The 27,030-nt window shown below is 40.5% G+C and overlaps 1 protein-coding gene and 1 pseudogene across 1 annotated transcript; both read right to left on the bottom strand.

The window, feature by feature from the left end:
• Positions 1-3,150: 3,150 nt before the first annotated feature.
• On the bottom strand, positions 3,151-4,033 carry LOC144251549 (sorting nexin-5 pseudogene; annotated as a pseudogene).
• A 7,080-nt stretch (positions 4,034-11,113) lies between these two features.
• On the bottom strand, positions 11,114-24,725 carry LOC144251545 (sulfotransferase 1C1). Its single transcript, XM_077794399.1, has 7 exons — positions 24,554-24,725; positions 22,283-22,411; positions 17,747-17,844; positions 13,741-13,867; positions 12,717-12,811; positions 11,413-11,593; positions 11,114-11,226 (listed from the first exon to the last, which is right to left on the bottom strand). Exons 1-7 carry the CDS (start codon positions 24,723-24,725, stop codon positions 11,114-11,116), a joined length of 915 nt encoding a protein of 304 aa, XP_077650525.1.
• Between the last annotated feature and the right edge of the window lie 2,305 nt (positions 24,726-27,030).

The following is a 27,030-nucleotide window of genomic DNA, read 5'->3' as shown; positions in this document are numbered from 1 at the left end:
TTCCTCCTGGTTCTAATCCTATAATTAGAGTCTGGAACCAGAGGGTCCCCAGGTTAAGTGCAACATGTGACCCATGCAGAGGTGAACCATACTCCCTAAGAACAATTTGAGTTTTCCAGTTTATACAAGATAATTGGAGTTTACATGTGAAGCAAATATTAAAGAGATGGGATAACGAGGAGGGGAACACACAGTTGTATCTGGATGAGTTCATTGATATGAGTTTACTAAGTGCAGTTAATTTTAGAGCCTGGGGACTTAGAAAAGGCTTTCAAAGTATATATGGTTGGCTGAAACATGACTTGAAAAATGGCTCACAGTGAATGAGCTAGAAGTGTCAGACCAGTCTTGATTTAATGTAGACATATGGATTGTAAGACTTAGGAGATTTCAATGTCAGAGTGGATCTGTCACTTAAGGTCTTGTCACCCATATTTGGAGGCATACTTTTCCTGACAACTGTGAGAAACAAATAAGTGCGGGGAGCCCTGGCATTCTTGAGGACTTGGTGGTTGCCCTTCTCTGTACACAAGTCAGTATAGTGGGAACTGTGGCCACTGAGTTGGGAATTCTGAATTCAGTGAGAGTGACTGGGTACCAGGATTGCAGGAGCCAAGCGGCAGACACTGACTGTAAGGTAATGAGTCAAAGCAACAATCAGAAGAGTCTGCCTCATGTAGGACTATGGCGTTGGTTACTTGATCAAGGTGTTCCCAGAAATTAAATAGATAGGACTACTAAATTCATGTTCTGTGTAAGGAGGAAAGTTCTAGGTCAAGTGAACAAAGGTCTAACCTGATCATAGGATTATAAGTTTGTTGTCCCTCAATCACTTCCTGGGCTTGAGTTTGTTCACAGATTCACAATATTTTGAATGGAAGGGAAAGGGCCCTGTACACTGCCAACATGGATATTGTCAGTGTTTCTCCCAGTATTCCTCGAAGGAACCTTTGGTCTTTTATCAGGTTAAATGCAAGGAGAAAAAGGAAATAATCAGACATTTTGGAGACTACTGAACACATGGGCTCTGACTAAAATTAATCCTAGGAGACTAAACATCAGGGAGGTCTACCTGTGGGGCATGCGGAGGTCAAGTGGTCAGTGGAGTTTTACCTCAGCTCTCTCTCCTAGTGGTTTCACTATGTTCACAAACTCATTCTGTGGCTATTTTCCTGGATCAGGCATGGATAATTGGCACAGTCCTAATCATCAACAGTGATTTCCTGACCTATGGATTTAGGGCTATTATGATGCAAAATGGCACGTGTCATACAGTAGAACCGTCCCTTCCTAGAAAAAGTCACAAGCCACAAACAGTACCACATTCCTGAAGGGACTGGAGAGTAGTGCCACCGTCAAGGACTTGGGAGATGTAAGGATGGCGATTTCCACATCCTCATTCAACTTTCCTGTTTACCCTGTGCACAAAACAGACGGATCCTTTATATACAACCAGAGATATGAAAAATCGTGCTCTATAAGTGTAATAAGAATTGTCATGCATTTTGCTGACATTTATAAATAAATAAATAAATAGGAAAAAACAGATGGATCTTAGAAAATTACAATGAATTATTCTCCGTTTAACTAGGTATTATCTCCAATTGCAGCTACTATACCAGATTTGGTTTCATTGCTTGACATATCCCTGGCACATGGTATGCAGTTATTGATTTGAAAAATTTATTTTTCTCCATTTCCTGTCACTTAGGTCCACCAGAAAGAGTTTGCTGTTTTCTGGCAAGGCCATAAATACACATTCTTTGTCCTTCCTCAAGGGCATATCAACTCTCTAGTCCTTAGTTTTCAGCAGTCTGCAGAAACCTTAATCCCCTTTCCCTTCCATTTGATGTTATGCTGGTCCATTCTGTTGGTCGGACCTCGTGAAAAGGTGCTACTTCATACATTTTAAGACAGTTCCATGTGAGAAGGTAGGAAATAATTATGATGAAAATTCAGATCTTCCTGCTAAAAAATTCAGAGCACTGCTAAGTGTCCGGTGATATGAGGCCTGTTGAGGTATCCCTTCTAAGGTAAAGGGTAATTTGCTGCTCTCTTACAGCCAAAACAATAGAAAAAAATTGCTGAGTAGAGCTCTTGATATTTTGAAGGCATCATATTTTTTATTTTGGTGAGTTATGCCAATCCATATATTTTTGTAGTATGCTGTATTATTTTATTGTATACTTCTTTCCCTTGTTATTATACAAAACTTGAGGTGACTCAAGAACCATGAGAGTAACAAGAAGAAAAAAAAGAGAAGCATCTAATGAAGGAATGGAATATCTGCTAGCTGTAACAGTGCCTGTTCTTATTTGTTGAACTGGAACCTCTGACATCATCAGTCTGTGGGGACATGGGCACAGGAACTAGGGAAACAGACATGGGCCTGGTGCTTGTGTCTACTCACTTCCAGAAAGCACATGTCTTCTACACCTTTTCTTAAGTGACCGAAGACAAACTACATAAGAATCCAGTATTTATATTCTGCCCATTTTGAGGTATTAAATGCATAAGGAAAAGATTATTCATGTCCAAGTAACACGCAAAAAATATTTTTTTTAGAGAGAGAATTTTTAAATATTTATTTATTTATTTATTTTTAGTTATCATCGGACACAACATCTTTGTTGGTATGTGGTGCTGAGGATGGAACCCGGCCGCACGCATGCCAGGCGAGTGCGGCATCCCCAGCAAAAAATATTTTTAGGGGCTGGGATTGTGGCTCAGTGGTAGAGTGCTCGCCCAGCATGTGTGAGGCCCTGGGATCTCTCCTCAGCACCACATAAGAATAAATAAATAAAATAAAGATATCGTGTCCAACTACAAATAAAAAATAAATATTAAAAAAATAAGGGCTGGGGTTGTGGCTCAGTGGTAGAGTGCTTGCCTAGCATGAACAGGGCACAGGGTTCGATTCTCAGCACCACATAAATGTAAAATAAAGATATTGTGTCCACCTAAAACTTAAGAATAAATATTTTTAAAAAATAAAAAATATATATTTTTAAACCAACATGGTTAAGTGTTAAGATTTTTAGAAATCAGAATATTTATTCACATAATTTTAAAGTCATAGCTAATCATACTTTATGGTAATGATTTAAGTGATGCAGTTTTCACATTTGTTTCCTTCAGAGAAAAGGCAGATTAGTTGTTCTTGAACTAGTCAACGCAGCTCTGCAAGAGGAGACATGGTTTCCAGCATGCTTTATTTTCAGTTCAGACACCTCACTTTGTTTTTTTCTAAATGCTGCCACTGTCTTCTGTTTGAAATTTACAAGCTCTTCTTTTGCAGATTCAGAAAGCTGTTCTAATTTCTCATAGCATTTCTGCTGGTGTTCCTCAGTCAACTTGACATCTTTGCTTTTTAACTGGGCCTTATCCAGAGCTTTGTTTGAGTTCTCTAGTTGATGAAGCCTTTGGTGCCTCTGTATAAGAGACCCTTCTCAGCCTCTATGAGCATGTCATATTGGAGAAGCTTTGTCAACTTTAAATCTTCATCTGATAAGACTCTATCCTCTACTTTCCTAAGGTTTTCAAATTGTTCAGCAACTTCAATAGGTATTTTTTGATGATCGTGGGTTTACCTAAAGCCAGCTGTGCAAGCTGGCTGCAGTGTGAATATACTCATCAGCAATATTTCTATGAGATCTGGTCATTCTGTCTGCTTTAGTACAGGAATCCTTGATCCTGTGGGAATAGTAAATAAGAAAGTTCTCTTGCTCAAAGAAGTCATCCACCTCCTTAACTGCAGGAAAAAGAACTTCATCAGCACTTTTCACCACACTTTTAAAGAAGCCACCAAACATCTCTTTTTTTCCACCTAACACTTAGATCCTGATCATATTCTAGGAAAACATGAAAGTTGTGATTTACTGAGAACAGAATGAGAAGAAAGCTGCTGAAGAAATACTTCATGAGAGGACGTAATCTTCTTAAAGACAGCGAGATACTCAGCTTCCAGTTATTGCTTCATCTTTGCAAATTCTTCTTTGTTCATAGCCCCTTCACCCTCTGCCAGTTTCTGCATCTTTTTCTTTGAGGACCATTGAAATCTGGTTTTGTAGGAGCAGGAGGAATCATAAGCCGAGTCTGTGGCTCCAATAGAGTATCATGTAGCCACTCAAAGTTTTGATGTCACCTGGTGACAGAAAACTCTGGGTTCTGAAATGTGGGCTGTGGAGTCTTGGTGTGACTGTCTAGTCAACCTTATCTCTGTCACTGAGGGCGTCAGGTGTGTCAATCTGAAGAGAGGGATCGACATTCAGGTGCACAGACACAGACCTCAGGTTGCACGGTCCTCCTGCTGTGGCAGCTACTCGGGAACCATGGTCTTGGCAATGCAGCTCTAGAACAGGGGCTGCCTGGCCTTACTCAGCACCACACAGAGACCACTGCCCAGAGGCCTGCGACATGGAGGGCAGCACTGATGCTCTTCCAGTGAGGTGCACTTTGACAGAGCACAGTCCCTATATTGTTGACCACAAAAGCTTCTGTGTTAGAGTGAGGCCCAGAACAGTATGTGTAGTCTGCCTTGCCACACGATCCACCAGATACAATGGTGCTTGAATGGTGCTTGTAATATTGATGCTGTGAAGAGCCTTAGGCAAGGCTCTAGGTGAATCATCACTCAGGCCTTCAGGAGTTTTGAGCAAATCACTGTAATCACCCTCAGAGAACTATCTCCATTTTAGAGAGGTCTTAGCCTGCTACCAGACTTTCATAGAGATTGAACATTTAACCATGGGCCACCATGTGACCATGTGACCTCAGCTGCCCTCACAAACTTCTATAATCTGTCCCCCCAAGTTACTAGGTTGCATGTGCAGTGCAGCACTGTCATTGAGTGGAAGAGGTACATATGAGATTGGATTGGGCAGGCCCTGATGGTGCCCTAAATGCCCATGGCCCCACAGACTATAATGGAGGCAAGGAAGAGCAAGTCCAGGGTACAGGAGATCTCCTAGATTTTCTCTTAGTGTGATTATACTCTGCAAACATGAATCAGAATGGAATTCTCTTAGTATTGTCATGACCTGTGGGCATCATTGGGAATTATAACACTTCCATTCAGACTTAAGACACTTTGGGATGAATGTTTCGGTCCCTTTCCACACAGCAGGTAAAGATCTGCTGAGCTTTTGATGGAGACAAAAAAGAATATGAAATGGGTAGTGAAAGTAGGTACAGTTGGCCCTCCATGTCCACAGTCTCTGCATCTTCAGATTAAACACACCTAGATTGAAAATTGTGTCTATACTGAATATGTTCGATTTTGTGTCATTATTCCATAGACCATACAGTATACCAGTCATTTACAGTGCACTGTCACAGTGTTAGATATGACACATAATCTAGAGTTGACTTAAAGTATACAGGAGTATGTAGTTTATAGGCAAATACTGCAGCATTTGATGTAAGAGAATTGAACATCCATGGACTTAGGTATTCATGGAGGAATCCTAGAACCAATTCCCCTGAGATACATGATCCGTTAACACAATTGAGGACTGGAATTGTGTATGTTGGTGTATTCTCCCCTCTCTGTATATATTGTGTTCATATTCTTCCTTCCCATTTATTAACATGAGACATTTTGCCTTTGTACCATAGTATTTAAGCATTTTAAACTTTATACCATAGTATTTAAAATATTGGGCCTCCACAACAAGAGCACTCAAGGAAACATTGCTCTCCTGAATAACAAGTGGAAATCACCTCTGGTTCTCCCAGCTTGGATGGCAAAAGGCCAGGGAGGAATTCACGACTCTGGGCTGGCAGGGCCATCTCACATATGGAGCCCACATCCTGCTTGGCTTCCATATGGTCCCCCTACTCCCTGATGGTTCTCTCTTGAAGAACTTGCACCCAAATCTCACTGCCAGGGTCTGCTTCTGGGAGCCCAGCTCCACACAGAGTTTGCCATGGCTTCCTGAAGCTGTGAGAAGGTGGCCTCATTCGATTGCAGTTTCCTCCAGGATTACAAGCAGGCTGTGACCTAATGTTCCAACAATTCCACCTTCCTCCTCCCTGAGGCCCGGAGAGGAGTCCTGGGCTCACAAACATGTGGGTTGCTGGGAAGGGCACCTGAACTTTTCGCCCACATCCTGCCAGGGCGAGGGAATAGGTTCCCTCCAGAAGCATGGGCTGGCTGAGGAATCAAAGCTAAGTAGTTCTCCGACGAGATGACCACCGGACACAGAAAAGTAGTTTCAGAGTGAGGGCAGCCATGGGCCAAGCTGGCCAGACGGGTTTAGCTTCTAACAAAGAAGGGAGCCCACGCTTGATTTATTTTTATCAGAAAACATCAGAGATTTTTGATAGAAAATTCTTCACCAAAACAGGATAAAGGTAGGGGCAGGCAGGTTGCTCAGTTCCTAAAGGGTCATGCCATCTCTGGTGATGCTTGGGGACCTTTTGGCAGATGGAGGGGGAGTCCACTTGCAAAGGGCGATCTTGATAGCAGGGATTGCTGCTGTAAGTTCCCGGTTGGTCCCCCTCGCTGGCTTCTATGCTATGAAGGTCCTCATGCATCTCATGGTGGCTTCCCGCAGGGACAGCCCACTGTTCACAGACCCTCTGGAGGAAGGCGAATCGGCCTGTTGTCCCCTCACCTGCACTGTTCATCATTCCCTCTTGCTCACACCTGGTGGTTGGGGATGCTCTTCATCACCTCAGAGTTGAGTGAGACAGACAGTGGCCCCTGGTTAAAGACATGATGGACTCTGGAATTTTCAGCCTTGGCAGGCCAAGCACTAGTTAGTCAGTTCAGTTTTTTCTCTGAAACTCTGGATATAGGCCTGATCACTCTGGGGGGTGCCATCTGTGACTTCTCCTTGGAAACTTGTTCCCCACAACATTTCACAATTCAGTGGTTCACCGGGGATGACCTGATGCATGGAGAGCTAAGGACTCCGAACTCTTCTTGATTCCCTTCCTCTTCTGGATGGAGGCCATGTTCCTGTTAATGACTTGAAAATAACACCTTGTCTTTACTCTAGAGTTCTTGCCAGCATGACCCACATTGACCATGGGTCCCTTCTACGTCCACCTCCCTACTCCTAGAACTCATGGCATGTAGACCATTTCCCAAGGGGTTGTCCCCTGGGGAGGTGGGTGGAGGAGGAGTTCCCGCCTCAGGAGCTCAGGAGGTCTGGTAAGCTGGACCCTCAGTTTTCATGGACACTTGGGTGTTTCCCCTCATCAGCCTCACACAGATGCAATCCCCTCTCTGGTGATAGTCTCCTATTTTGAAGGAGGTCTCCTCAGTGCTCTTTGGGAAAGAGATTGGAAAGTTCTTATAGCATCTAGCTTTGGGGACTTCCAGGTGATCCTAAACCAGGACTTCTATCTTCATAAAAACGATCTGGAGAATGTCTGTTCACCCTCTCAGAGAAGTTCCAGTTAGACGGCACCAGAAATTCAGCTTGAGCCAGACTGCCTCTCTGGGGCACAGGAGAAGGAATATAGGATATATATTCTTCACTTGAACCATGTTCTGAATATATTTTTTATCGTTTTGTCTCTTTATGTAAGGCTCAGATGAGGCAAATCAGTGATGTGCACTCAAGGCAGATGGACATTTATGCAATCCAAGACTCCTGCTTTTCAGGGTTTGTGGGTGGTTGGTATAGGCACACTTCCATGAGTCCAACAAATACACCACCAGTGTCATGCCACATTATGGACAACCACAAGAAGGAGATCCTAGTTGGAATGAGTCGTACTCCATGTAGGTAGAATATGTCAAAATATGCTCTACTATCATGTATATCTAACAACAACAAAAACAATATATACCTGTTAAAAACATGCATTGTAATGTATACATACGAAATTACATTATATACATATTAATTTATAAAATGGCTGTTTAAATAAAGAAAAAAAACCAAGAATGTTGGCTAACATGAGGCAATGCCGGTACAAGGCCAGATGCAGGCCAGTGCACAGGTAGATTTCCCAGGAAGAAGAGGTTTCCAAGAGGGATACCAAGATACTCAGAAAAAATAAGGACCCTTCTTTTTGCTTTGGTTATGATGAAGATGAAATATGAAATGGTTGATGATTTTAATGAAGAGATTTTATAGTTAATTAAATGGAAGCCAAGGTGGGTTTGGGAGTCAGGGAAATTTAAGGATTAGTCATGGAATAAAGCCAGCTTGCTAGGTTTCGGGGTTTGTTACATGATAAGGAAGGATCCAAAGAGCAGTTAAATTGTGGTAGTGCTCTTCTAAGTGCTAAGTAGAATCAAAGAACTAAAAAATGTTGTCTGAAGAGAAGGCACTTTTCTTTTGGTACTAGGGATTAAATCCAGGGGTACTTAACCACTGAGAAAAATCTCCAGCCATTTTTATTTTATTTTATTTTTATTTTGAGACAGGGTCTTAATAAGCTGTTCCGGGCCTTGCTAAGTTGATGACGCTGTCTTTGAACTTGCAATCTTTCTGCTTCAGCTTTCTAAGCTTAAGGCATTTTTAATCTATGGTGTGTGTTTTTTTTTTAGAGAGAGAGAGATAAATTTTTTTAATATTTATTTTTTAGTTTTCAGTGAACACAACATCTTTATTTTATTTTTATGTGGTGCTGAGGATCAAACCCAGCACCCGGCACATGCCAGGCGAGCACATTACTGATTAAGCCACATCCCCAGCCCAAATCTATGGTTTTATAGTAAGGAGGGGATGGAACACTAGCTAGAAACTGGGGGAATCCTTATTCCACTGCATCCAACATAGTGTCTGTCTCTCTCTCTCTCTCTCTCTCTCTCTCTCTCTCTCTCTCTCTCTCTCTCTCTTTTCTCATCCAAAAAGTGAGATTGTTGAATAGTGAAATATTTCTGGCTCTCCTAATTCTATTTCTAATTTTTTGATCAAACTTCTTGTAAGTGAATGGTTACCAAGTAATTTATCCATAACTATTTACAATTTGATCTTCCGTGACTGATTCATTTAGGGGTGTGTGTGTGTGTGTGTATGTAGTGTCTCATTAGAATAAAGGTTTTTTTGAAAGTACCCATGAACGTTGAGCATGTTAGATTAGGAAGGCTATGTGGATGTTCATTGACTCTATCATCGTTATTCTATAGGGTTGGGACCACAGATATTTAAAAATTAAATTAAACTACTAATTATTCTTTTTTGTTGGTACTAGAGATTAACCAAGATATGCTTGACCACTTAGTTACATACCCAGTCCCTTTTTTTTTGTATTTTTATACAGGGTTTTACTAAATTGCTGAGAATCTCATTAAGATACTGAAGCTGACCTTGAACTCTCAATCCTCATGCCTCAGGCTCCCAAATCACTGGGATTACAGGAGTGCAACATGGAAGCCAGATAATTATTCTTTGTAGTACCTAGAATATTATTAAAAGGGCATAACAGAGCTTTAAAGAAATAAGTTCAGAAATACTTTAATTGAAATTTTTGAGAACTAGGAGAGTGGAATTCATTTTTACAAAAATAAAAATAATTTTTTTTTACAATTTTCAAAAAAGTAAGGTAGGTTTTGCCTAGTTTTGAAAACTCCAGACATATTGCTCATATTTTAATACCTCTTATATGACCAGCCCACATGACATTAAGAAAGGGAAGTGCTATGTGCTTTCTGTGTAAAGTTCCTGGTATGTGAACTGAAGGTGTTCACGCTGGTCAGCACTGCATAATGACCACAGCACTGGATTGTTTGTCATGTGGTTAATGATTTGCTTCCCTTAGAAAGTGGAAAGAGGAAAGAACACAGATAGGGCTTAATTTGTTCTTGGGTGGAGATAATTTTCTTTATCATTTGTTGAGTGGAATAGGAAATCACCCCTCACACAAAATGTATTTTGCTAACATTCTATAAAAATAATGCAGATGTTTGAATACCTTGTGCAAATGATGGCAGACATTTTTGTGAGACAGGTTTTAATGAAAAGGAGAAAACCAAACATGATTTTATGATTAACTTGACCGTAAGGACAATTTTGCTAGAAGCCTTCTATTCAAGAAGTATGAAAAGTGATATTTTCCCCCAGAGATATAAGATTCAAATCTTTCTGAAAATGTACAAGGGACTGGATATTTCATTTTATTTTTCCTAGGTGAATTTATAGTTCTTTCTTTTTTCTAAGAAGTTCATCTGAAATACAAAATCTCTTTCTGCTTTCCAGTCTTACTTTGGTCACAGAAGTTGGCTCAGGTTCTTGATTATCCTCTGTTTTTCAGCATTTGCTCCAATGCCCAGCAGTGGCCTTTCTCTTTGGCCTTTAGACCATTTCAGGTCATCCTGGATCAGACCCAGCTCACTGGATTCCATTTTCATGTTATCCTCTGTATCTCATGGTCTGATATTAGAGTTGTGTCATCATTTTCCTCATTCTTGACCATCACTGTGGTTTAATATGTCCCCCAACCTTGTGTTAGATACTCAATCTCCATCACAACATAAGAGGTGATGAGGTCATTAAGGGCATCACCATAGGAGTGAATTTTGGGGGGAGTGAGTTCCTAATGAAAGGGTAAGCCCCCACCTCTCATCCTTCCTTGCCATCACACTTTCCACCATGGAACGATGCATCAAGAAAGTCCTTGCCAGATGTGAACCTTTCAACTTTGAAATTCCTACACTTCAGAATTTTCAGAAATCTCTGTTCTTTATAAATCATCCATGTCAGTTATGGCAGCACAAAGTGGACCAAGACAAATGTTTAGAATTAAAAAACAGTTCTTCACATTCTCCCTGGTACTTCTCATTCTCTTTGCTTTATTTTTAAATTTCTCTTGCACTGAAATTCTGTTCTTATTTATCTCTTTTGTTTTGTCTTTAAGAAACCAGATAGCTGTAGACAAGTGATGGAGTGAAGTTGTATTTATTTTGCCTTAGTACAGAGTATATTTTCATGAGGCAGGAGTCCACACCAATGACCATGTAACTAATTTAAAACTTTCTACCCAGGATTTGATTATGTTTTAATGAAGTATTATTATAGTAGTACAGGATCTACAGATAGCATGGAATGACTTAGGATGGGAGGAAGAATGCTTGTAAGTATCATGGGGTTTAAATGGGTACAATCTAGTAATAACGTCTGGGGCAGCACCCCACCTCCCCAACCAGCAGCTCTCAGATCTCTGTGCGAAAGGTCAGAGTGCTCCCTGCCATCTTCTTCTGGTAGTCCTTGTCAAATTCTTCATTTTGGGCCACAGTGAAATAGTTCTTCCAGTCACCAGGCATCCCTGAAACAAGGCAAAATCTCAGTGATTGCTGCAGGGGTCCAGGGAGAATTGAGTGTACACCCAAGCTGTACAGTGGTGCTGCTGGCAAGAATAAGCAATGCAGCATAAAACATTAATGGAAAAATCCAAGTAGACATGAGAATTACAGGGTTTCACTTGGCATCTTAGGACATATGTCTCAACTACCTTTCCTCATAAAAGGGGAGATGGAGTGGTCCATGATGCTGCTCGGTAGAGTAGTGTAGTTGGCCATTGGGTTTTGCTTCATGACATCAAATGAGGTGTGATAGATGATTTTATTCAGAACCTCCTCTGTTATGTCTTTCTCCAGGAACTTCAGTATCTTCTCAATTTCCCTCTTTGGGTCCTGTATGTAGAACAATTACACAAAAACAAATATTTTGGGGTCTTCCATTAGGGATGATATTCTGTTTAGATTAACTGCATTTCTAAAGAGATGTGTTAAGGGATTCATTCAAACATATTCAACAAATATTTCTCAAGTGTTCCTAGTGAAAGGCACTGTACTACCCCAGATGTGCAGCAACAAGAAGATTGGGACTATTTCCTTCATCAAGGAAATTGCCCTGCAAGAAGGAAATTGGGTATAAAATGACCAATTGAGGTTCTGGTGGAGAAGGTATGTGCTTCCTGCACCCAGAGAGGGCACTAGGAGACCTCAAGAGAAGGAGAAATGTCGTCTTCTGGAGGAGATTGGGGAAGGTGTATAGTGAGCAACGGATAGTGTTGGTCAGTATGGTAATTCACTCTAGTCTCTGGGCTATAAGAATTGGCAGCAAATGGTCTATGAGTTTAATAGAAGGCTAATAAAAGGATGAGTAAAAGGGATATCCAGTTTACCCAGAAATGAACATGTTTATACCTTGCTTTTTTTCTGATTAAAAAAGTTGCAAAAAAAGGAGTTATAGCTTTAGATTAAACTTTAGAGAACTTCTTAGCATGGTCATAGGCGGTAGTTTTGTAATTCAAGGACATTAATCCAGACTCACAAGGGTTGAATCTGCTATCCACTCATCCACAATGATCAGTTCACTGTCCTAATGTGTGATACTAATCCTGCCAATTTCCTACAGACTAGACCTCAAGTAATGATGAGGGCGTAGAAGAGAGAGAAGGAAGTCGATTTCTTGAACAGAACTATGCACACTTGATAATTAAGATTGCAAAAATCTTTACAACTATCTCATGAGATAGAGATGATATAATTCTGTAGGTAGAGAAGCATGGCTCCTAGGTATCAGGATTCAACAAGGTGATCTGGCTAGAAGGCACAGGCTATTTCCAGAGGAAGAAGGATCTTATGGAAAGTGTGAACAAAAGTCAAGATAATTCTGAAGACAAAAATCGTGTTTAGAGCCAAGGAGCTGGGAAGAGTGCCATGGAGAGGTTCTTCTGTTGGTAAGTCCACATTGCAGTGCCCCCACATCCCAGGAACTGGGAGGACATGATGGGATCATATTGCCCCTCACCTCCTTCATGTCCTCATAGAAGAGGTAGAGGATGCGGTGCTGGTCCTTCACTTCCCACCATCCCTTGACATGGTCATACCAGGAGCCCCACAGCACTGAGGAGGAGAGAGAAGGTCAATATGAAACTTACCAAATGAGCCTGACTTATAAAAGAGGACAGTTACTAAATACAACCAAAATACAAAGATACTGCGCAGAAGGATTCTTATTGCACAAGACAGAAAACTTGTCCTTTGAAAGTATTTTGGAAGATTGTGAAAAATGTTCTGAATTTCCTGGCTTATATTTCCCAGGAAACTTAGTTGAACTTAGTTTTCCACAAAACATTGTCTATGGCCAGGGAATAAAAATCTTTTCCTTGCATCACCACCAGTTGTCTAGATCAATAAATATTGTTTCCAGCATGCTGATTTTGAAAAAAAAAAAACACTTTTATTTTAAAGCATCTCTAATGACCTGCTCCTTGGGCATCTTTGTTGTCAGTGATGGTAAATGGGAGGGAGAGAAGATGGCTGGGTGTCTTTTGTTGTCCCTGTGAACCCTCCTTTACCTTGCATCTTTGTCTACATTGCCAAGCACTTTGCAAGTTGACCTGCACAATCTGTCACCAGGGGCTCCTTTTCCCCTCAGAATTATAGATGGACTTTACCTCAAGAAGCGTTGGAAGGCTTTTGCAAGCAGGAGGAGAGGAAGAACAATATATTTATTTCACTGATGCCTCCCAGTTGGCTCACTTGGTTGATTGCTGCCTCCACTGAAGGCCTCAGCTCCTGTGAAGGGACCTCTCCTATCTCCAGGGAACTGTGGCTCCTTCAAGAATACCTCACTAGTTCTTGCTGATTTCCCAAGACCCTGCCCACAGCATTGTGAATAGTCTATTTGTTGACGTCTCCTGGGAGACCTCATTCTTGACATCTACTTCCTTGCAGGACCTTGACAGAATCAATTCAGCGAAAACTCTTCTTTTTTGATGTCAATAGCTAAGTGAGTGAGAAAACAGGACCCACAGTTTCCTTTCACTTACCTTTCCCATCTTTGAACGTTTCAATGTATTCCTCCCATGTTCCAGGGTCAGGCACCATGGAATTCATTCTTGAGAAATGATAGTAGGACACCAGACAGTCCTTGGCATTTCTGGCTACATAGATAATCTGGAATCATCCAGGAAAGGGAGAGAGAGGCAGGGAGTAAGCAAGATAGAAAATTATCACCCTTTAGTGCTGAGATTGTTGTTTTTAGAGAGCTGTTTTGAGAATCTTGGATGAGCCTATTGGAGTAATAGAACATACATATGTTTTCTACAAAGTGATCATCTCTTCCAGTCTGCCTAGAAATTGTTCTGATTTGTGGCTGGTAGTCTTTGTATTACTATTGAGTACCTCTTTTTTTAAATCCTAGAATTATCCTGGTTTGCACATAAATACTGTACTCATCCTAACTTAACTTGGAGAATAAGGTATGTTCATCTATTCAGGGTGCTCCAACGAAATACCACAGACTGAGTGTCATATAAAAACTAGGAAGTTTTTTCTCACAACTCTAGAGGTTAGATTGTCTGGGCAGATCTTGCTTTCTCATAGATGACCATGTTATAAGAGTCCTGATATCAGGACCTAAGGACCTCATCCTCTACGAAAGCACCCCCATTCTTAAAACCATTACTTTGAGGGTTAGAATTTCCGTATTTGAACTTGAGGGTCATAACATGTGAAGGAGAGGTTCTCCTTGGATCTTGATAAACAAGAAATCTAAATTATAAAGTGGAAGGAGCTAAAGCAATGAGCCTATGGTCCCATTCCTACAAGATGAATCCCAGGCTTATAGATAAATTCTCATTGCTACGTTTTATTCCTGGATAAGATTGAGGCCCTCTAAGGACAGTGCCAGCTCTTCCTTGAGTGATGTCTGTGATGCTGATTCCTAAAGGAAAGGCAATGGTTTGTCCTGGAAAGGAAAAATGACCTCTTGGCTTCTTGTCTGGCTGTCCCCCTCCTGCCCTAGCCACCTCGGCTCCCGTTCCAGCCTCGGCTGCTGTCAGTGGGGCTGGGGAGGAGGAGCACTGTGAGGATGGGCAGTGTCCCCCAAAGGTCCAGATGTAAAGAGTCGGTACTGAGGGTGGGATTACTGGAAGGTGCTATGGACTGTCAAGAGACTGAGCCTCGTGAGAGGGAGGCCTGAGGTCATCGGAGGTGTATTCTCAGAGGGGACTGTAGGACCCTGTGTCCTTTCTCTCTCTCTCTCTCTCTCTCTCTCTCTCTCTCTCTCTCTCTCAATGTGAAAACTCACTCTGATATGCACTTTTGCCATAAATTGCCCTCACGGGAGGCCTAACTAAGTGGGCTGCCTGGTCTTGTATTTGACCTTCAAGCCAAAATAGTCCTCCTTTTACTTCATAAGTAACTGTGTCAGGTATTTCATTACAGTACTTCAAAGCTAACTGATACAAGCTCAGTATTTTCTTAAGCATTTTTGCCCAGCATATCACTTTATCAACAGAATTTGTGTCCAACACAACCAATACTCAGTCATAGTTTCCTCTTGGTGAATTACTCTCTCTCTCTCTCTTACATTCCCAACTGCATTTCACCTATTATTTTCTTAGTCCTGTCATGACTACTTTTCTGGCCCATTTTTTGCTGTTGGATTTCTATCCAATATTCATGAACATAATTAAGAAACCAAAAAATTTGAGGTAGCTACAAAGCCATGTATCGATATATTTTCTTAGCTATTTCTTAATTTTTATGTCGGCTCTTGCTTTCAAGGCCTGAGTAACTAACAGTATGAGTCTTGGGCTAGATAGGGATGTGTAGTCCAATGTTAAATCAATTTCCAAGAGTTTGTTGACCTGTATTAGTTTTGAATTGCTGATGAAACAAGTCACCACAAATTCAGTGTTTTAAAACAATGTAGATTTATTCTTTTATAGATATGGAGGTCAGATTTCACTGGGCTAAAGTCAAGGTGTAAGCAAAGCTGGTTCCTTTTGGTAGTTCTAGGGAAAAATTCAGTTCCTTGTGTTTGACTTCTGGAGTGTGACTGCATTTTTTTTTGCCTCCTGACACCCTCCTGGATCACTCTAACTTCTTTATTTGTCACATTTCCTATTTCCTCCTTTGATCAGCTTTCTCCTGTATTATAAAGTCCTTCATGGTGATATCTAGGGCCTAGATAATCCAGGATAATCATACCATCTTAAGAACCTTAATTTTATCATACCTACAAGGTCCATTTTGCAATAATAACATTCCCAGGTACTGTTTAATAATAGATGCAGATATCTTTGGGCAATCACTCTTCATCCTATTATACCATCCTAAAATGAAAACCTTGTACTAAGTTCTCCAAAGTCATTTCCTACTCAACTAACTCACAAATCTTAGTGCATAAAGAGAGATAATGCCATTGATATTTCTACATTATTTAGAAGACCTGAGTTTACAAAAAGAAGGTGTTAGTATGGTGATTAACCAAGGGCTAGTGTATCTTCTGACACTAAGCCTACAAGATCTGGTAATGATACTGGTTTTTGAGCAGCACAATTAGCATGTCATGAATGGAAGTATCTGTGGCAACAAAACAAAAAATTTTCACAAGTCAAGGTATCTTGGGTGTAATCTCAGGAATGGGATAGAATTCCTAAGCATAGTCTTATGGCTGTCTAGATGATTTTGTCTTGCCCCTCCCTTTCCCCCTCACAGGAAGGGGAGAGCATTTCTGAATATGAACAGCTGTTCAGTAGTATTGTACTTTATTTGGAGAGAGGAGATGGTCAAGATAAAGAATTGGTGAGTCATAGAAATCCAGAAAACAGAATTGCAATTTGTATATGGACACGGCACCAAGGACAGTGCTGTAGCTAAACAGACATAACTCTTATGGTTTCTAATTGAGTTCAGTACAGAAAGTGAAAGAGCCTGTGGTTATCTTGGCAGTGAGAAACCTAACATCAACTCACTTTGTTTGCAACTTTCAGGTCACTGGGTTTCCCTAGGATCTTGCCCATAAGGAGATATTCTAGTCCAGTTAATATGAGCATCTGATTCTGCCACGATTGTACTTTCTATTGGAAATTTTAATTTAGTATTTGGTTTATATTCATATTACATTGATTTCAAGTTTCGCTGGTGGAGCACATATCAAAAGGAAACACTAATATAGTCAATGTACACTGCATTTGTGGGATTTGAATTAGGAAGTGTCAAAAATATTTTTAAAGGAGGACATAGAGGCATAATAGTATCTGGAAGCTTGCTTCATGAGATATGTTCTTTTTAAGTGTGGGCCAAGTTTCTAGATGCTAACAAAAATCAGATTTCTCATCCTGAAAGGAAGAGAAATAGTTTTTGAACACCAAAGTGGACATTATCTAATTGGAACCGCCAGATAAGGAACATGAGCATGGACTTCAGATTCTGACAGTGGAGAATATAATTGACAGACTCAGCGACATCACTCTGAATTTGCCACCATATTCCTTGAAAGGCCACATTTCTGAAAGGCTGCTCTTAGCTAAAGAGTGAGCCTGATAGGGCTCTCTAGGCAATCAGGACTCTCTGACGGTTGGCTTTGGCTGGGGAATCTGCATTGCTATGGCTGCATCTTGTTCAGGGCTTCATTGCGACTGTCCCCAGATCTCCTTACTTGCCCCACGGGATCAGGCCTGCATCACGATCTGATGGCTCTCCATGCTCCTTTGTCTCCACTTTCTCCCCACAGGTTTTTCTCCAAATAGATATTTGCATATCTAACTCCCCCATACCCTGTGCTTGTTGGAGGACCCAAACTAAGATACCAACCTTCCTCAGGAAACGCCTGCTTTGTTTCATGGATCACTGCCTTTGAAGGTGGCTTAGTTGTCAATCAGAACAATTTCCCAGTACATTTCTAGAAATAGTATTAGGAAAGGAAGGTGGATCCAGAGTGGAGGGTATGGTATCATGGCCTACAGCCACCATGCTCTAGGTAGTTCTCTGATTAGTTTCCTTTGGCTGTCTTTGCTTGTTTCTACTTAGAGTAGCAAATCTTACTTTTGAGTTCTCTTTCCAGAAGGATGGTGGTAGCATCTGAACAGGTAGATGAGTCTTCAGAGTTCTGGGAGAAGGCATTTTATTGGCCAGGTCCAGACCTGGGAAATAAGTTGGACATTTCTCATCAGCTACATGGATCCAGTAGTGTTTTGTCAAACGTGGGAACCATATTGACCCCATGACTGGCTCTGTGCCTTAGAGAATGATGTCGTAGTCCGTGTTGCCCCCCTTGCCCATACAGTCTACCTGTCCATTCTGATAGAGCACAACACTAATACAGAGGCAACAGTGCTCCCCTCTCCTGTTGAGCACTGATGTGCGCCTGGGTGGGCAGACAAAGAGGCTTTGGGAGGTTTAAGTTTAGTGGGAATAAGACTCGGGGTATTTGGTTCTTTGTGCATCTCTTTTATTGCATGGAAAAGAGCTGCCGATTCCTCTGAGGGAGGGAGGTTACTGGGCACCTCGATGGCCCTGGAAGCTCTGTCTAGACTTTCAGCCTTTCTTTCAGCTTTTACTTCTATAAGCAAGTTCCTGTCATGGGCCAGCACTGAGCACTGTGCAGCAAGATATTTTTAACTGAAAAGTGGAGCTTTATAGTGATCAAGTCATTTTTCCACATAGTTAAATGTGGGAGCCATGATGGGAAGTTATCAGTCTGTGGGTGTGGAGGGCCACAGAGGTGGAGCTCTGTGAGAAACAGGAGATAAGCAAGGCCAGCAAGACTGCATAAGGCCTAGGCGAAATCATTCCCAGAAAGAGAAAGTCCAGTGCTAAGTGCTAAAACACTGAGTGCAGCTGGGATGGGTTAAATACTACATAAACTTCAGGAGAAGGCTTGCAAGTAAAGCAGAAGCGTCAGCCCTGGAGAACAAACCTTCTGACAAAGAAGCAGATCTATGGAGAAAGGGAGGTATTAGATGGAAATATGGTGGACAAAGGAAAGAAGGGAGGGAAGGAAGAAAAAGTAAAGACCTTGTGGAAATGAAAAGAAAAGCAACTCTTGACTGTTCTTCCTCCTCTTCCCATCACCGCCACTATCCACAAACAAAAGCACACAGAAGAGGCACTACAGATGCAAGAGGGCGCTTTCAAACTAAGGCCTGTCTATAAAATGAACATAAGTGGAAAAGGACTGAGTATATTAATACCAAATTACTGTAAAAGTCAGAAAAAGAAAACCAAACACTTTCCCAAACCAACTACAAACCTGAAAACATGGTGCCACAACCTGTCAGACTAAATTCAATATTCTGAAACAGAAATTTGGGATATATATATATATATATATATATATATATATATATATAAAAATAATCAGAACTACAAAAAATAAGAGTAGAAATTTTAAAAAGATAGACAAGTACAAAAAGATCTGGTAGAAACCAAGAAAGACAAGAAAGATATAGAAAAATCCCCAAAAGAATACAAGAATCAAATTAAATTATGATGTAGACAATGGAGAAAAGCTTTAAATGCAAACTTAATAGGAAACAGTGAAGGAAAGCAAGAAAATGACAGTGACAAAATGAAAGAAGTGAAAAGAAAGTGTCCAAAGCAGAAGACAGGTGAGGAAGTTCCAAACCTGGCATTGAAGTTCCTGAGAAGTAAAAAAAAAAAAAAAAAAAAAAAAAATAGTGGGATAGAACTAATTTTTAAGTCCATAAGTTGAACCAACTTTCTGGAACAAGGCCATTAATTCACATCTGAGCCATGGGAAGTAGATTTACAATGATCAATTCTGAAACACACTGAAGTTATACATCTGAAGAGAAGCACCTCTAGAAAACCGATGAAATGATTCATGAAGTTGAGGGAATACAACTAGCGCTGGACTTCTTAGAAATAGCATAAAAAAACAAACAAACAAGGAAAAAGTGGAGTAGCATTTTAAAGAGGCTTTAGGAAAGAACTGTAACAGTATCTTTTATTCACTGGCTACAGTGCAGCTGTGCTTTAAATGCCAAAGAGTTGTAGAATGAAGGATTAAGTGTGCAAGAAGTCACTAAATGCAGCACACAGGAGCCCTTCCTTCACTATCTACGAGAATAAGTTTCACTGAACCAAGAAACCACCCGGAACACTTTGTTAAAAGTACTTAAGAGCAATATTTCACATTATGTAGTACTAGATCTAAAATAATGCAAGTGAAGTCCTGGGTAAAATAATGTGTAGATCTTATGGATTACAATGAAGTAGAAATAATGCAACTCAAAATTTGAGTGATATCACCAGCTCTTGTATAAGTAATGAGGGAGTCAGAGGATTCTTTTGAAACCAGCATATCAGATCGTAAAAGATTAGGTAAGAGAAAAAAATTAACATTTTTAGAGGTAGTAATTTATAGATAGATAAACACTGGCAAAAAGGTAGAAATTTTCCTACTCATAAAAAATACTACAACAAACAAAACAATAAAAACCCAAACAAAAAGTCCTGCACACACTTTAATAAAAGAAAAGAAAAAATCATATAAACACAGTAAACATTATTATACACAATAATTTCAAATGAAATTTTTAAATCTGACATAATTAGAACCAAAATTTTTGAATTTTGAATTTTTGAATTAGAACCAAAATTTTGAAATTTTTGAATCTGACATAATTAGAACCAAACCTATTAGTCTTATCAATAAGTCAGTGCTCTTAAATTTAGAAGTATTGAGGTTTTTCAAATTGACTCATAAAAGGAAATCTAACTATATGCAGAATAGACCTTTCTAGAACACACTGACTAATAAAGGCCAAAATAAAGGAATGAAGAGAGATAAAACATGCAAATTAAAAATAAAAAGGGATTGTGATGCTATTAGATAAAGCAGGATTCAATTCTCATATGAAATGAAGAAGGAGGAGCTTTATACTGCTAAAGACTCTATTAAATTAAGAAAATGTTATAACAAATATCTGGTATTATTAGGTATTATTATTTATATTTACATAAATAATAATATGTATTTATTATAGGTATTATTATTTTACAAATAAAAAACATTAGATTTTGAGATGCCAAATAACTTGTTCATGTTCAAGAATCCCAACCACTATTTCTAGCAGAATTGTTGGATTCCCAAGTCTATGCCTTCTCACTATTGGGTTATCTTCTGTTGCCAAAGCTCCCATTTATTACTATATACTTTATAAAAACATGTTCTTTATTCTCACCTTGATTACAGACTCTTCAAGAGTGTTGTGTCTTACATTTCTTACTATATTTGGTGTGATGCATGATCTTTTTGATATTGTTACTATATAAATTTGACTTAATTCTTTGGTAGACAGGTTTTAGATACAATACATTTGAAGACGTTCCCTTCATGAGCTGGCAGCAGAATGACACAGGAACGTGGGTTTTCAAAACATGTTAAAGACAACTGACACATGATCAACACAAAATCATATATCCTTACGGGGCACTGGGGTAATGTAACATGTATACAACGTGTAATCATCAAGTCAAAGTAATTAGCATCTTCATCTTTTTGAACATTTATCATTTCTTTGTGCTAGGAAACTTTGGACTCTTCTAGTTCATTATAAGATACATAATGAAACTACTGTAAACTACAGATGACCTACTGTGCTGTATAGAAGGCTGGAACTCTTTCCTCCCATTTAACTGTATTTTGATGCTCATTATTCAATTTCTGTCTGGTCCCCCTTCCTAACCTCTAGTGACTTGTAGTCTACAATTTCTATAAAATCAACTGTTAAGTCCCACATATGAGCAAGAACATGCAGTATTTTTCTTTCTGTGTCTGGCTTATCTCTCTAAACATAATGTTCTTTAGTCACATTCACATTGGGGCAAATGACAGAATTTCACTCCTTTATGGCTAAATAATATTTCAGTATCTATATACCAAAAAAAAATATGGCTCAATGGATGCTATGGCTCCTCAATCCTGCTATGTTAGCTTTCCATCGTGAAAACAGAGACTTAAAATAATCAACTTATAAAGAGGAAAGATCTATTTCAACTCTCAGTTCTAGAGGTTCCAGTCCAGGACCATTTGGCCCTTTTGCTTTGGGCCTATGATGGAGCAGCATCTCATGGTGAGAGTGTTGGGTGGAACAAAGCAACTCACCTCATGGACAGGAAGGGCAAGGCAGAGAGCAAGGGCCCAGGACCCTCTCTTTCCAGGGCACACCCAGGGCTCTAAGCCCCTCCCACTTACGTCCTGCCTACCCAAGGGACTGTACCTCTGTCAGCTCCACATGGGGGTCGAGCCTTCACTGTGTGAACGAGGGGGAGACAGTTAGGATCCAGACTATCTAGGATCCATCTGCCTCCTCTACACCAAAACGCTCCGGCCTAAGGAAGGAATGTGGACCTGGTGCTGCCAAATCATACATCTTAGAAAAGGAATTTGGAAGTCTTTTTTTCCTAGTTGTTTGACTTAGATTATCTTCAGATTCCTTCTCAGTTTCATGTGGAAATACTTTCCAAGAGGCCTATGGGAAAATGCTTTCCTCAGGTGAAGACTGACCCTGTCTGGTGGTGATCACCTCTCAGGGCCCAGCTGGGCACACTTACCTGAGTTGAGAGGTGGAGGTAAAGACCACTCTAGGAAAGGGTGCCGGTCAAAGGTGTTGGCTCTCTGGCACTTTTGCACATCTCCATCATTTTGGATCATGTCCACAATCTCCTGTGTCCAGGTTGTACCTAAAAGCATCGATTATTCTCAATTCCATTCACTATGGCACAGTTCGATCCGGTTTTCCTTGATTATTCAGTTAAATTTGCTTTTTCTGAACATGGAACAGGATCATCTCATGTGTCACCTTCTCTCTGTGCCAACCAAAGTGGGTGGGGTCCTCCTCTGAGCACTGGTGCCCCTCCATTCTCATGGTCACCACCTGCTCATAAGATGTGCTTCTTTGCAACACCTGTTCTCTGTATCCTTAGTATTTAGCATAGAAATTTGCAGGTAATAGACCTAGATTGGTTGTATACATATTGAATCAAATGTAATGAGACGTAAAGATGAATTAGCCAATGTCCCTCCTTTAACAAGCTTATTATGTTTTTTTATTTATTTTTTTTGGAGGAGATATGGCAGAGACTGCTTATTATCTAGCTACTATTCATTTTTTTTCTTTCAAATTAAGAGATCCTCAAATATTAGCTGGACTTATAACTATTTATGTAAAAAGCTGCATTTTTAATCTTTCTTGCAATTACATGTGGCCAGGGCACTAAATTCTGGGAAGCAGTTTTTAAAGGAAGGTACAGAAACTAACTCCTTATTTCCGACCTCTTTGATGGTATTTTGGAATGATGATTGGACCTCCAGCAATTTATACAGGACCACAGAAGCAAAAGCCACATCTTAAGGTTGTGGAGTAGGAAGTTAGAAGGAGTCAGGTTTGCTGATGAAGGGTGCAGCCACTGTTTCAGTATTGGACTACCAATATAAGGACAACTTTTCTTTTGTGTTATTTTGAGTTTTCTGATACTTGTAGTCAACCTGAATTCTAAATGATAGAGAAGAGGGATATTAATGGACATATGGGTAGGCAAAAGTTAAACTAGGGGAGGGAGGCTGGCTTACTGCAGTGGGTGGGGGTCAGTAGGTCTAATTGAGGAGAAAGGTACAAGGCCTGGGATGAAGACTCCAAGCAGGAATGGAGTGTGCATCTCCATTAAGGAGGCAGGGCAAACCAGGAGAGGAAACTTCAAGAGCTAAGGGAGAGGCGGGCGTATTCTCCATGCTGGGAAGTGTAAGAAAGGCTCACAGGAGGTTGAGAGGTATTGGGAAGTGGGGAATAGAGAGAAAGAGTGTCAGGACCATGATATAGAGGACAATATGGTGGACTGCATAATTTCCAAGGTGAGTTGAAACGAAATTTCTTCCTGAGGAACAATACAGGATGAAGTTCAGAACTAGGCAAGAGAAGTGTCCAAAGCAAATTAGTCAGGAAAGAAGAGTCTTGAGAAACTGCAAGCCCCTAACCTAGTTTACTAACTAAGATCTGGTGAGGTGGGCTGCTTCAGAACCAATGAGGAAAGAAGCATCTTCCAAATATCTTCAGTGAATGCACACTTTCTTGCAATCTTTCTGGTTATGTATATCTAATATTTTTCTTATTGAGTCAAGTGGTCCCTGAGAGATTTTTTTTCAAACTGGTTACAGCTTATAGTTCTTTGCTTCACTTGGTCACACTGTGTGGAATTAGAAATATAGAAAATGCAGGAGATCATCCGTCACTTCATCACGGTCTTTCCTGGTGGCCGTGTTTCCTATTTGTCTACTCTGCACAACCCTGAGATATCCTTTGCCTTTCCCCCCCCACATAATCCACTTCATTTTATAAGAGGCTGGTAGACATCATCTCCACTTTGCCAGATGCATTCCACCATACTCACATAGATTTTAGACACAGTTATTTTAGCCCAGTATCTATTGGGCTGAAAGCATTCATTTTCTTCTCAATTTCTCCCTAGGAGGAACATCTCAGAAATAGGGGCTACTGTTCATTTCAGGAGAGCTTAACAGAGAAGAAGTAGCTCCTGGGAAGCCAAGATTTACTGGAAGAACTTCCACACTATTTCTTAGATTCTGTGCCCTTATGTTATTTTGTAATTTTTTTTTCATTCCTTTGCAATTCTGGCCACCTCTTTCTTTACCAAAGACCTAAATAAGAGGGAGGATCTTGCATTTGCATTCATGAATAAGTCTTGGTTTCACTTTTTCCAGGAAACAGTCCTGGAGAAACACTGCATTCTTTAAAATCAGGAGTCCCACTTTCAATATTATTGCTTTGCTAAGGCTGATGCCACCTACTGCTATTTCTGCACACCCACCTGCCTTCGCATAGGTTGCAATGAGGAGATCATCAGATTTGGCTTGGAAATTCCAGATTTTGTCCCAGTTATCACTTATCAGCTTGGTCATGAGGATCCCATCGATTTCTGTGGTTTCTGGTTGTAGGTATTTTTCCTCCAGGTGGAGATCTTTCATTTCCTCCAAGGACATTTTAGTATGTGGACTCAACAGGTGCTTAAAAGAAAGGTATACTTTTGTCATTTCCAATACTTAGAACAGTCACTCCTCAATTTTTTTCTTTGGAGAGAGTCAGGAGAGGTGCGTGATTGGAGCCTATTATTGCTTTTAATATCTATGTATGTAAGAAAAGTCAAAACCGTGGAAGCCTGGAGCATTTTGAAAAGCTTTATTTCAGGGTGTAATAATGATAAAGATGTGACTGCATCTCAAATGGAGATAAACATGGGGAAGGAAACCAGATCTGGGAAATTGTCTCCCTTGGGCTGGCACGTCAGAGCCTACCTGTCTGAGGCCCCAGTGACAAGCAGAGATACGAAGAGCCCATGGCAAACGGCTCTGGTCAGGTTTTAACACAAAGAAGCCAGAATGGAATCAGAATATCGGTTGACTGGCTTTGAAGCATGCTGGAAGAGGGTGAATAAAGTGCGTTTGATCTGAGTAGCTGTAGAGCTTGGGGAAGTTATTTACACTCCTCTTGGGGTTCCTCCTTAGGCAATGACTATCCACAGACTACACCATGACAGAATGAATGACAGAAATCCCCTTGGATTTCTACAGTCACAGATTATGCAGTAAGTCTTCAAATTCTGACTGAAGAGTAATAAGCCAGCTAAGCATATAACCTCTATTTGCTAGTGGAAATAACCCTGGCTTGCTTCTTCAAAAGAATCAATGTCACGTAGCAACATACAATAAAAGAAGACAAAAGGGCTTGGGCAGAGGAGACAGTTATAAGTTAGAAAAAACTAAAGAGCGCTACACAAATGCAATTCAAGAAACTTAACTGGAATCTAAAATGGGAAAAAAAAAGTTTTAGAAGGCATTGGGGAATAGGACATAAACTGTGTGTTCAGTGTTAGGATGAGAGAGAAGAATAGCCTTACCCTCAGAGGTATCAGCTGAAGTACACAGGGCTGCAGTGTCACAGTGCCCCCAACATCCCTTTAGATGGTCCAGTAAAATAGTGTGCATTCATGTTTGCTTACTTGTACAAATACACACATGTGCACATAAATATGAGAAGGGAAGGGAGAACAGAAGTGGAAAACCTGAAGAAAATATCTAGAAGCGAATCTGGGAGAAGGTTCCCAAGTATTATTCGTACTCTCCCTGCCCATCTAAAGGAAAAGATATGAGAAAAGCAAAGTCCCATTTACCGTCAGCTACTGTGTGGTGTGAGCTACCTATGCATGGAGAGGCCGCTTATGGTTTCAAATTTTTCAGTAGAATGTTTCTCCCTCTTTACAAAGTCAACACCAACGCAGCGGGGGATTGTGTGTCACCACTTTTCCCAAGGTAGGTTTTTCACTGGATTTGGTCCCTCAGCAAGCTCTGCATGTTCTGGGCTCTTGGGGTTTGGTTCCTGGCCCCCAGGCCCTCTGGTGTCTGAATGAGAACCCTCCTATTCCCTAGGAACTTTTACTTCCTTGTCATTTCTCTGGGTTTCCTTTACAGTTTTGCCAGCTCAGCAATGCTTTAAAGAATATGTATTTTTAGAAAAGTATTTTACCTAGCTTTTTAAAAAGATTTCTGAGCCAGGCATGTGTGTGCCTGTACAGGTGTGTGCCTGTCATCCCAGTGGCTCAGGAGGCTGAGGCAGGAGGATCACAAGTTCAAAGCCAGCCTCAGCAACAGGGCACTAAGTAACTGAGTGAGAGCCTGTCTATGAATAAAATACAAAATAGAGCGGGGTTGTGGTTCTGTGGTTCAGTAGGTGAGTGCCCCCAAGTTCAGTTTCTACTAAAAAAAAATTCCATAGCTGTATCTATTCTTACATGCACTTGTTTTTCTTTTGGGTTATGTCTAATGTACATTTTAAAACATTGATGGCTATCTATCTGTGCTCCAATTGCCTGAAGGTTTAGAAAGCCTCAATATGCTGTTTTCCTTTCTACTTTTGAGTGGGCTTTTGATTTTGGATGGCGAGTTCATTTTCTGTGGGGCCACATGTCAGAATGCTGTATGGCCTGGCTCAGGGCCTTGTCTCCACTGGACCAGGTGGCTCAGGGATCTTACTAATTTCTGATTTGTTTCTGTGTTAATTGATTGTCTTGGGGGTTGCTGGGCCTAGCTAATGAGCTTAGTGATTTAAATCTGTTGCACAGACTCACGCTCACTTATTCTGAGCACAGGATGACACAGTTGAGCGCTTTTACTTTTCTCCTATGGTGGGGGGGGCAGTTTTCTCTAGAGCCCTTTCTGGAATTCACATTCGTATTAGACTGTTCATCACACTCTGCTCATCACAAGCTCCTCATCTTCTGAGCATTAAACA

Source organism: Urocitellus parryii, unplaced genomic scaffold, assembly GCF_045843805.1.
Source record: "Urocitellus parryii isolate mUroPar1 unplaced genomic scaffold, mUroPar1.hap1 Scaffold_105, whole genome shotgun sequence".
Lineage (NCBI taxonomy): Eukaryota > Metazoa > Chordata > Mammalia > Rodentia > Sciuridae > Urocitellus > Urocitellus parryii.
Note: the sequence above shows the minus strand (reverse complement) of the source record. Positions and strands in the feature narration are given on the sequence as shown.

Bases quoted from the DNA above. Each gene is read 5' to 3' on its own strand.
- LOC144251545 (XM_077794399.1), bottom strand. From the start codon at position 24,725: ATGTCCTTGGAGGAAATGAAAGATCTCCACCTGGAGGAAAAATACCTA. The intron at 13,868-17,746 runs GTAAGATTTGCT...GGATGATTCCAG, and splicing joins TCTGGAAAGAGAACTCAAAA to ATTATCTATGTAGCCAGAAA. The intron at 11,227-11,412 runs GTAGTTGAGACA...GCCTTGTTTCAG, and splicing joins CTCCCCTTTTATGAGGAAAG to GGATGCCTGGTGACTGGAAG.